Source organism: Anabrus simplex, chromosome 5, assembly GCF_040414725.1.
Source record: "Anabrus simplex isolate iqAnaSimp1 chromosome 5, ASM4041472v1, whole genome shotgun sequence".
NCBI classification, from domain to species: domain Eukaryota; kingdom Metazoa; phylum Arthropoda; class Insecta; order Orthoptera; family Tettigoniidae; genus Anabrus; species Anabrus simplex.
The window spans coordinates 48,868,164-48,880,269 of record NC_090269.1 but is presented as its reverse complement, the minus strand read 5'-3'; the positions used below and the strand labels follow the sequence as shown (position 1 = coordinate 48,880,269).

General features: G+C 41.0%; 1 protein-coding gene across 1 annotated transcript in view; it reads right to left on the bottom strand.

Moving 5' to 3' along the window:
- LOC136874315 (uncharacterized) overlaps positions 1-1,821 on the bottom strand; it is a 35,735-nt gene extending 33,914 nt beyond the window's left edge. Inside the window, exon 1 of the mRNA XM_067147958.2 lies at positions 1,754-1,821. Coding sequence (XP_067004059.2) covers positions 1,754-1,789 — 36 coding nt within the window. The 5' untranslated portion in view covers positions 1,790-1,821. The remainder of the gene's footprint in view (positions 1-1,753) is intronic.
- Positions 1,822-12,106: the final 10,285 nt, after the last annotated feature.

The following is a 12,106-nucleotide window of genomic DNA, read 5'->3' as shown; positions in this document are numbered from 1 at the left end:
CTGCACCTATATGACAACCAGCACCACGCATGTTTAAAAACCACGTCAGAAATTAACGAACGTAACCCTTCCACCACAAAAAAATTAGTTTTATTTTATCAGATTGTAAACTTTAATTAAAAATCGCCGAGATGGCCAGAAAATTATTTAAACCTATGTGGGATTTGGGAATTTGTCTCACCTAACGGGTACAACTTTGCTATAGTTGGGCCTACGAGAGTTGGAGTCTGCCATTTGAGCGGCGAAATCAGTAACTAGCAAGAACGCTGCATAGTCATAATTACCTCCATCTGCGGCCTATAACCCTTTCATACAGGCTGAGTGCTTAATAAAACATGTAGGCCTAATGCAATTCAATAAACTTTGACCCGTTCCTAAGCTCGAGCAAAGAATTCCAGCATTTAAGGCAGAACACGTCATTGCCGGTAAATATGAGATTTCATGACCGAATGCCCTTCCTGACGTCAACCTCATCAGAGGAGTTAATGAGATGAATGACGTGATATATGATAGTAGGGAGAGGGTGAAACCCGGTGCCGGCACATAGCCTACTCCTGTCGAATAGCACCAAGGGGTCTGCTCAAGGCTTAACGTCTCCATCCGACGGACGAATCACTATCAACAGCGTCATATGCCTTCACTCCATATGAGCACAGCGGAGAGGTTTGGAATTTAATCCAGGCTTTTGGCACGCAATCTAGTGATTGTATACCACCACCTCCCCTGCCCTGCCGGCCAACATTCTGATGGTGACAATTTTTTCGACCAACGGGACTCGAACCGGCTAACCTCGGTGTCAGACCGTTTAGACTTCAGCGCCTTAACGATGTCTGACAATAACCCTCAATAAACACATATGTTAAATACAGAATAGAACTATACAACTAGCCACTGATTAGCTTACAAAAACTAAACTAACAACGAAAATAATATTCAGAAAACAAACACGTAAATACATAAAGCAGCAACAACTAACACAGCTAACACAGTACCACTCAGAAAATTATCACAAAAGCGGCTGAGAGCAAGCCCACGTGGCAATAGCTTACTTAAATGTTAGACTAATAAATTTAACCATGATAGGTTAATATTGTGTTTGGTCCGTATTGGCTGGTCTGAATGTATAATATAACTATTTACAATAGTTTATTTGAATCCGCCTTGATCAATACACTCATCAAATCAAAGAAAAACTATTTATTAAACCACACGTTTGGTGTTTAGGAGTGTATCACAATTAGAGGTTATGTACCATGAAACATAGACACAAGGGGCAGTCCATTAACTGTCAACTTGACTACAATATTCTTGGCAACCGATATATTTTATTAAATTTGGGATAATTTCTCTGGAAACTTCGACTAGTCATTTCGACTACATCCATATCAGAATAACTTGTCCCGATCGTCAGAGGGCTGTCACATAAACCGGGAGAGATTAATTTATTACGTTTAATGCTAAGTAAGCACACATAATAGTGACACTAAAAAGTAGGTTGTGAGTGTGTGTGAGGTTTCTTTTCTTTCAGATAATCGTCGCGATAATTCAGTTTTCGGCCATAATAACAACCCCAGTATTTGCCTGATGTAAAAATGGGGAAACTACGGAAAATAATCTTCAGGGCTGCCGATGGTGCGTTTCGAACGTATGCTCTAGAATGAAAGCTACATCTATATGGCCCGTACAACTCATTCGGTTACACAGTAATATAGTTTCACCTTCCTTTTCCAGAAGCTATTTCGATCACACTCACCATAACAACACTACAATCAAAGCTACACTTCCTCATATGATAACGTGTCGCTTTAGTGTTGATAATATTATGCCATTTTACGTCCATCGAAAGCCATATTCCAGCGCCTCTCAAACGCCCAAAATATCACGCGTGCAAACTAAGGCGCGGAGGTCCTGTACACAGTGCATCGGTCCCGCTCGGCTCGCAGCAGCGCATCGTCTCCGGGCGACTCGGCTAAGCTCGGCTCAACTCAGCTCGGATTGGGAGCGCTACGAAGCAAGTGAGGAAGAGGGAGACAGGCGGAGCGAGCGAGACAGGCGTGGGGAAAGAGACAGCGCTATTGCTCCAAATCGAGGAGTGGGGGTCTGCACTCTGGTCAACCAAGCGAAGTCGTCTTTTGCACCGTGCAATACACTGGTGCATGCACCCTGACAGGCCCTGCCATATTCTTATCTGTGGGCAAGTCATGCTCATGCTTAGCCATATTTGAATTATGTGTATGAAGACGAGACAGCTGACTAACGTTTGGCGCACGCACCGCCGAATTTCATTGATTGCGACAAGCAAAGAATTTCAAGGAAGATACTTCTATTTCCAGTTTTTTTCTACTTGTTTTACGTCGCACCGACACAGATAGGTCTTATGGCGACGATGGGGCAGGAAAAGCCTAGGAATGGGAAGGAAGCGGCCGTGGCCTTAATTAAGGTACAGCCCCAGTATTTGCCTGGTGTGAAAATGGGGAAACCACGGATAACCATCTTCAGGGCTGCCGACAGTGGGATTCGAACCCACTATCTCCCGGATGCGAGCTCACAGCTGCGCGCTCCTAACCGCACGGCCAACTCGCCCGGTATATTTCCATTTTAGAACCAATACTGTAATTTTAATGACGTCTATACTAAGGCCCACGAGAGTTGTAGTCTGACGTTTAGCACCACCGGCGGGAAAAAGTTTACTAACGCTGCTCGAAAGGTATGCTGCTATGGTAACGATAACAGCGATGCCACATTTAAGGAAGCTGTCACCACGTGGATTGGCTTGCTCTCAGTCGCTTTTGTGATATTCAGAGTGGTACTGTGTTAGATGTTGCTGCTGTATGCATTTGCGTGTTTGTTTTCTGAATTTTACTTTCGTTGTTAGCTTATTTTTTGTAAGTAAATTAAAAGCTAGTTGTACAGTTCTATTATGTATTGAACATATGAATTTGCTGAGATTAGACCTATTGTCAGAAACGGATGATTTTGCTCGTGTTTATTCATAAGTTAGAAGTAACAGACATGAAAGTAGCAAGAATGATTGCTGGTACAAACAGGTAGGAGCAATGGCAGGAGGGTACTCGAAATGAGAAGATAAAGCTAATTTAGGATTGAACTCGATGGATGAAGCTGTATGCATAAACCGGCTTCGGTGGTGGGGTCATGTGAGGCGAATGGAGGATAGGTTACCTAGGAGATTAATGGACTCTATTATGGAGGGTAAGAGAAGTACAGGTAAACCAAGACGACGATGGTTAGACTCAGTTTCTAACGATTTAAAGATAAGAGGTATAGAACTAAATGAGGCCACAGCACTAGTTGCAAATAGAGGATTATGGCGACGTTTAGTAAATTCACAGAGGCTTGCAGACTGAACGATGAAAGGCATAACAGTCTATAATGATAATGTATGTATGTTATGAAATCTCATATTTATCGGCAATGACGTGTTCTGTTTTAAATGCAGGAATTATTAGCACGAGCTTATGAACGGGTCAAAGTTTATTGAACTGCATTAGGCCTACATGTTTTATTAAACACTCAGCCGGTACGAAAGGGTTATATGCCGCAGATGAAGGCAACTATGACAACACTTCGTAGTTATTGCTTTCGCCGCTCACATGTCAGACTCCAACTCCCGTTGGCCCAAATCAAGGTTAGTATTAGTGATGTGCGCGAGTGATGCCTGGAATCGCGGTACTCGATTCTTTCGAGTTCAGGCTCGGACTCGCTTCGCTTGCGAAGGCTCGATGATAGCATGACGTCACACGTCCGCTCACTCGCCGGCTCGTAGATGGATGAAGCATGCGTACAAGCGGTCGCTGAGGGTTTATGGGATTGCGACAGCGCGGTACGATATGAAAAAACTGAATGAATGCGCAAAAGGAATAACCTAAATTTGATAATTACTTGAGAACGATAATAATGCCACTTAATACGCATAATAAGACACGAAAATATCCGTTTACGGCGTCTCGCACACACTTCACTGAATATGCCATCTATTCTAATATTGATAATATAGCTTATCTGGCCTTCATAGCCCAACTTGGCCGGTTCGATACTGGTTTATTCCGCTAGTATTTGAAGGTGCTCAAATACGTCAACCTAGTGTCGGTAGAATTATTGGGACGTAAAAAATCTCCCGGGGGACTAAATGCGGTACCTCGGCATCCCCGAAAACCATACAAATGTACGCACTTGGACGTAAAAGTTCTAACATTATTATTATTATTATTATTATTATTATTATTATTATTATTGTTATTATTATTTCAAATCCCTGTCACGGTATGTATGTTGTAGTTAGTGTATTTTAAACATGTGCTATTTGTAGACTATAGACGGTATTTCTGCACACATTGTATTGCTTCGCTACTGGTAAATTATATCTCATGTAGCCATTATGCATATACACGGGCGTAGATGTGCTAATATGATCGGTAGTATGACAGATTTATTGTAATCATAGCCTATTGCTAACCGCGCCAAAGCCTACAATCGTCCGGGGGAACAGGTGAATTACAGCAGTTTATATGTACATCATACTTTCGGCAGATATAATGTCGGGTATTAAGATGAGGCGTCCAGAATGTGACGTACGTTCACGCAGCAAATCAGCGGACAGAACGTCATTCTGTTCTAGCTAAACAGCTGACAGTTTGTTAGTAAGTCACAACCTTTAGTGCCTATGATGATGATAATAATAATCATAACAATCGAATTATTGACGACCGATGACTGAACAACATCAATCATCAGCAGCAAACATATTGCACTCCACACCACAAAAATATTCTGCGGGTGACCCTGAATGCCGTGCACTCCAGTATAGTAGATTTTAGTTCTAAGGCATGTCCACAGATAGCGACACCAGTATGCTTGGACTCGAGTCTGGAGTCGAGTAATACCGATTCTAAGAGCACATTACTCGATTCTACTCGATTCCGTCGCTAGCCCATCACTAGTTAGTATGTTACAGGTTATCCACAACGGCTGGGTTGCGGCAAGGCCACTATTGTCGCGGCCACGAAATTAAGCGGGTCAGAGAAATTACGCTGTTGCCAAGGTTATGTAGCAACTGGCGAAGAAATGTCTAACTGAACACATAATTTCGGAGCGCGAGGCAAGTCAATTCACATTCACTATTCATCTTTAACTGCACTTACGGTGCGAGCTCAACAGCTGCTTGACATAGAATGACTCGGGTAAGGTGGCCTGGAGCGGATGGGCTTCAGTTTGACAGCACTGCACGATCAGCGTTGCCAATCCGTGCCCGGGGGTAAGCGACTCTCGACCAGCTGTCGCTTCGCCGTTCCCATATCTGACGACAGCGCAGTTTTCCTCACCCGCCAAATTTGGTGGCCGCGACAAAAGATAGACAAGCCATAAGGCTCCCCCTCCACCACGGGCGCTACGTCACACTAGTGGCCGTCCGTTTCACTTCTCGTCAGTGACTCGTGGGCTGAGCTGAATCTCGCAGCAGTGAGGCTATGAATGATTTAGACATGGGTGAATATTGTGAATTATGCCCACGTCGTGTTGTGTACCTGGTTGTTGAAGCAACTATATTTCAAAATAGTCTAATATTTCAGTGTTTAAATTTCCTACTGACTTGATTCGGAAACAAAAGTGGATCATAGAGCCATCCATCGAACCGAATTTACACCTTCAGCAAGCTCAATTGTATGCATAAGACATTTCGACGAACGTTTCATACTTACGGAGGATTCTGATAAAAGACCTGATGGGTCTATTTTAACTGTAAAACGTGACCATTTAAAACTCTCAAACGATGCCATTCCTACTAATGTTGAAAACGTGGCTGTCTATCGGTCCAAAAATCTTCCTAAATGTAAATTAGATATTGACAAAATTTTTGTCTACTTTGTATTTTAAAAATTTAAATGACTGAGGAAAATGTTCCGAAAACTGGTACTTCTTTAACATCAAACGAGGCTCTTGATTTTAAAGGCATAAACCATAATATTTTCATCAATGATAACCCTGATATACGTGCATTAGTTGAAGGGGCAAGGTATTAAAATGGTCAATCTTGAAAAGTATCTGTAACTTCCCGTTTAGCCCTGCATGTGACTCAAAAGTGACCGTCCACGGCAAAATAGAAACTGTGAAAAACAATACTCGATGAAACTGGAAGTGAAGTTGATGACTATCATTACTGATAAATTCGAATTTTGCAAGGGACAGTTGAATTTAGCCTTAGTAAAGAAACTGTCTTACTTCTGTATACCAATAACATGGTTAATAATATGGTTCGCTTCAATATTTTTCGCATTTCATGGGGCATATGAAATGGAAATGGCGTATGGGTTTTAGTGCCGGGAGTGTCCGAGGACATGTTCGGCTCGCCAGGTGCAGGTCTTCTGATTTGACTCCCGTAGGCGACCTGCGCGTCGTGATGAGGATGAAATGATGAAGACGACATATACACCCAGCCCCCATCCCAGCGAAATTGACCAATGATGTGGGGCATATAAGATAAGACAGTCAATGTTCATTATAATGCCTCACCCCGTGTATTTACAGTCGTTTACTGCAAAACTAAGTACAGGAAATTTGGGTATAGATGATTCACATTGGAATTACTTGAAAACGACTCTAAAATTGTTAAATTAACATGAAAGGTTTTGTAACTTCTTGTTGGATGAAGTCTATGTAAAACCTGAGATTAACTATAAAGAAGGAAAAGTAGGAGGAGTTATCTTTAGTAGTAAAAGTGGAGAAAATAACACTACATTAGCTAGAACTGTACAAACTTTTATGTTGTCATTCATTCTTTAAAAAAAAAAAAAAAGACATTGTTGGTTGGTTTCCATGTAAGAACCTAACGTCACATTTCTTAGAAGAACTAACTTTGCAAGTCCTTAAAGTATTAACAGATTATAAGTTATAGGTTATAAGGCAGTACGCATAATTTCTCATAAATATTAGTCTTAAAAGGAAAATGTTTGGAAAGTTGTGCAAAAGCAATTTACAAACCACTTTTCAAAATCCATTTTAAGAAACACAATTTTTTTGTAATGTCTGATACTGTTCATTAAAAAGCTTAAGAAATAACTGGCTTAATCAAGCTAATAACTCACTTACTTTCGTGTTCCCTGACTTCGACAACCCTGAGTCGGAAAAAAATGTTCTACTGGTGTTGGTCGCCTTAAACAGCTGTACAGAGGAGAAGAGATATAATGCACTTAAGCCTGCTCCTGCCCTGAACCAACAAGTGTAGTATCCAACTTCTTTAGAGCTACAAAATTTAAACCTGTATACTAATATTTTTACATGAGGATTCTCAGAGAAACATTCCGATTTCACTTGTCAACAATGTCCTGTAAAACGAAAACGTCATGTGTATTACACAAGCCTAAATAAAGCCACAACTGAAGGCGTGTTCAATAACAGTATATCGTTAAGGTTCAATAGAGAAACAATATCATGGCTAAATGGTTAGTGTGTTGGCCTTTGATCACAGGGGTCCCGGGTTCGACTCCCGGCAGGGTCGGGAATTTAAACCATAACTGGTTAATTTCCCTAGCACGGAGACTGGGTGTATGTGAAGTCTTCATCATCATTTCATCCACATCATGACGCGCAGGTCGTCTACGGCGTATGGGTTTTAGTGCCGGGAGTGTCCGAGGACATGTTCGGCTCGCCAGGTGCAGGTCTTCTGATTTGACTCCCGTAGGCGACCTGCGCGTCGTGATGAGGATGAAATGATGAAGACGACATATACACCCAGCCCCCATCCCAGCGAAATTGACCAATGATGTGGGGCATATAAGATAAGACAGTCAATGTTCATTATAATGCCTCACCCCGTGTATTTACAGTCGTTTACTGCAAAACTAAGTACAGGAAATTTGGGTATAGATGATTCACATTGGAATTACTTGAAAACGACTCTAAAATTGTTAAATTAACATGAAAGGTTTTGTAACTTCTTGTTGGATGAAGTCTATGTAAAACCTGAGATTAACTATAAAGAAGGAAAAGTAGGAGGAGTTATCTTTAGTAGTAAAAGTGGAGAAAATAACACTACATTAGCTAGAACTGTACAAACTTTTATGTTGTCATTCATTCTTTAAAAAAAAAAAAAAAAAAAAAGACATTGTTGGTTGGTTTCCATGTAAGAACCTAACGTCACATTTCTTAGAAGAACTAACTTTGCAAGTCCTTAAAGTATTAACAGATTATAAGTTATAGGTTATAAGGCAGTACGCATAATTTCTCATAAATATTAGTCTTAAAAGGAAAATGTTTGGAAAGTTGTGCAAAAGCAATTTACAAACCACTTTTCAAAATCCATTTTAAGAAACACAATTTTTTTGTAATGTCTGATACTGTTCATTAAAAAGCTTAAGAAATAACTGGCTTAATCAAGCTAATAACTCACTTACTTTCGTGTTCCCTGACTTCGACAACCCTGAGTCGGAAAAAAATGTTTTACTGGTGTTGGTCGCCTTAAACAGCTGTACAGAGGAGAAGAGATATAATGCACTTAAGCCTGCTCCTGCCCTGAACCAACAAGTGTAGTATCCAACTTCTTTAGAGCTACAAAATTTAAACCTGTATACTAATATTTTTACATGAGGATTCTCAGAGAAACATTCCGATTTCACTTGTCAACAATGTCCTGTAAAACGAAAACGTCATGTGTATTACACAAGCCTAAATAAAGCCACAACTGAAGGCGTGTTCAATAACAGTATATCGTTAAGGTTCAATAGAGAAACAATATCATGGCTAAATGGTTAGTGTGTTGGCCTTTGATCACAGGGGTCCCGGGTTCGACTCCCGGCAGGGTCGGGAATTTAAACCATAACTGGTTAATTTCCCTAGCACGGAGACTGGGTGTATGTGAAGTCTTCATCATCATTTCATCCACATCATGACGCGCAGGTCGTCTACGGGAGTCAAATCAAAAGATCTGCATCTGGCGAGCCGAACTTATCCTCGGACACTCCCGGCACTAAAAGCCATACGTGTTTCCCATTTTCACACCAGGCAAATGCTGGGGCTGTACCTTAATTAAGGCCACGGCCGCTTCCTTCCAACTCCTAGGCCTTTCCTATCCCATCGTCGCCATAAGACCTATCTGTGTCGGTGCGACGTAAAGCCCCCTAGCAAAAAAAGCCATACGTCATTTCATTTCATTTTCATGGTGACAGTGAGAGCGGGCCGTACACTGCTATGCTGATCGCCGGCCACTCTCGTGACGTCACGGTCCGAGCCTTGGGGCCTGTTTATCTAGTGCGGCCTTGGTTGCGGTCATTGGCTATTCGAGCGTGACGTCACACAGATACCTGCTCCCTGACCGCGGGGGCGCTTTCCAAAGGAATTTTGTGATTGCGGTATGTCTTAACCAAACAATTATTAGTTCGTGTGTCCCCTATACCTGTTCAAACTGACTTTGTAAGTAGTAGATAACGAACACAATAATGTACAATACAAAAGCTAATCGTGTCACAAGACGCGGTTATTGCTAATAGGAACTTAGTGGCCACACTACGCTACAGAAATCCAATAAAGTATTCTGAGTTAAACAATACTGAGCATTAAACGTTACCAATAAACAAGCAAGCGAACAAAAGAACGAACAAACAGCTCTATTATGATAAAGTGAATCGTACATTAACGGATAAGTTTCTTCATTTTCTTTATCTTCTTGACTTTCACCTCCATAACGTTGACACGTTTGCTTAAAAAATGTATACGAGCGTATGTCCTCAGTTTCACAAATGTGGCTACCAGATCACTACTTAAATTAGAATCTCTTGCACATATTAATTAAACTAGGTTCTGTATTACTCCCAACCCTCTTCGGACTGTAAGTCCGTGATAAGAACAGAGACGTTTCTCCACATCTCGTACAGTTCGTGACCACTCAGCTGTCGGCTCTGAAAGACTACCGTATGACAGACTTCGAACAATACGTACTGTCGTATGTTCCTCCTATGTCTGTTTGGGAACCTAAGTGTGGATGAGTGCTTTCGTGTTTTTTTAGCCACCCAACCTGCAACGTAATTCAAACCTTCGACCTCCATTTCAATGTCAGTTTTACTGGCAAATGTTGGAACAGTACCATATTTGCCTTATTCAAAATAGCTTTCAGCAGGACAATATTCTAACTCAGGACATGTTATTCCGCTCTTCCTCAGCATTTGTAACGAGAGATATTAATGAGAGGTTTCTGTTCGCGTGTTCTTGATCTATTTTACCGGCATTATTTCTAAGAATAATCATCCAAAGACGATAAAGAGCTTTCAGCGGTGTAGAACGGATCTGGAAAAACATTCTCGAGTGAATCTTGGTGGGTTAAAATGTACTTCATTCTAGATTCTGAACTTCTGAGATCAGATATTGCAAAGAGGAGATAGTCACAAGAATAGCCTTCTGGAACATTTGCTTAGCTTTTTTTTCCCTTGCAGGTCATACTGTTAATAAGGCCACACATTTTATCTAAAATGTCGTCTTGTTGTTTTAACTGATGACCATACGCATTTTTGCTAGGGACTTCAGAAATTGCCGGACTGTAGGAATTCATGAGATCGTACCAATTAATACCAGTTTCAATGAATTCACTCGTGCTTTCAGCAACAGTTGCATCATTTCCTCATTTGAAATGACGTAACGCTGTAGCTACACTGTGTAACATTAATTCTGCAGCTTTTCTTACGTTCATCCTTTCTCTCCCCCTACAGTTTAGATGACTGACATTATTTTGTGGCATGCTTTAATTTCGTGGCTGTCATTCCTAACCAGAGCTTCCACAGGTTCCATCAAGACAACTTTACCGTCAGAAAATTCGAAGCCGGTGTCGAGAAACCAGTTCCTAATTAGTTTCAACAGGTGAGGGGTATCTGCAAAGAAGTGCACTTTTTCTGACGTCCGTGGGTTCAAAAATCATGTTCTTGTTTCATTGATTCCATATGCTTTCCACAAGCCTTGATTTGCTGCGCCCACGTCACAGACACATGCCATTAATTCGTACCCTATTTCCGAAAGACGAAAAACCAAATTGTCTAATACGTCTTGTCATCTTTTTATCGAAATCCGCGTAAATTACTTGTTTCCAATTCTTGAACAGTCCTCTCACCATCACAGCTTGCAATTGTGAACAGGGGGTCTACAATTCCATCCTTCAGGGGATCATATTTGAAAGCACTTTTAAGGCGCATTTCGTCAAACTGGAGGGCTGCAATTTTCTCGTGATCTTTAAACGAGACAGCAGCAAATTTCATCATACGCAGAATATCTTCCAGGATTCCACTTCCGTTTCACATGTCCATTTTTGAAGCCTATTTTCCCAGCGTTGAAAGTCCAGGCAGAGGGTAATGCAGTTTTTGTCTCATGTAAATAAATTTTTCTTCCCTAGATACCTTAAAGTGAAAGCCGCCGATATGTCTTCATCAGTCCAATTTACGCGTTTTTGCTGGTTTGTGAGTACCTATTTGATTTTCAGTAAAAATTATTTTCAAACTGTTCGCCAGTTTTGTATGGATGCTCTGAAGAATTTTTTAACTTCCTACATTTAATTAACTCCTTACGCAAATTACTTATAGATACGCGGCTTTAATGTAATTTACTTTCCGCTGTCTCTAATTTCAGTTTAAAGGCATCGTTAGTTTGTCTTTCGTCATGAAACCATTTTATCAATGTCTTCAATGAGGACCATAGTGGGTATTATCACAGACTTGAGTAGGTGGAGTGACTGGAGGAGGTGGTAACCTTGCAGTAGTCGTGTTATGTTCTGAATCTTTTAACAATTCGTCAGCCATTTTCCCATTGCCCCTCCTTCCCTCGTTATCTATAATGTGACACTTCGCTGTATAGTCGGGGATTTGTAAAGTCGCTGACATGAAAATGATCTGAACAGATCGTATAATTCTTATTGAAGCGTAACGTCCTTCTTTCACATTTACCTTATCGAAGTCACTTCTCTGACATTTCAATACCCACAGTTCACACCTACAACACATAGGTATTGAAGGTTAATTGCTGCACTATACAATAAAATAAGCTTATTATATGTTAAGCCAGTTAAAATATGGGTCAGCGTCAGAAGTTTAGGAAGTACTATAAAAATCTCCCTGTCACT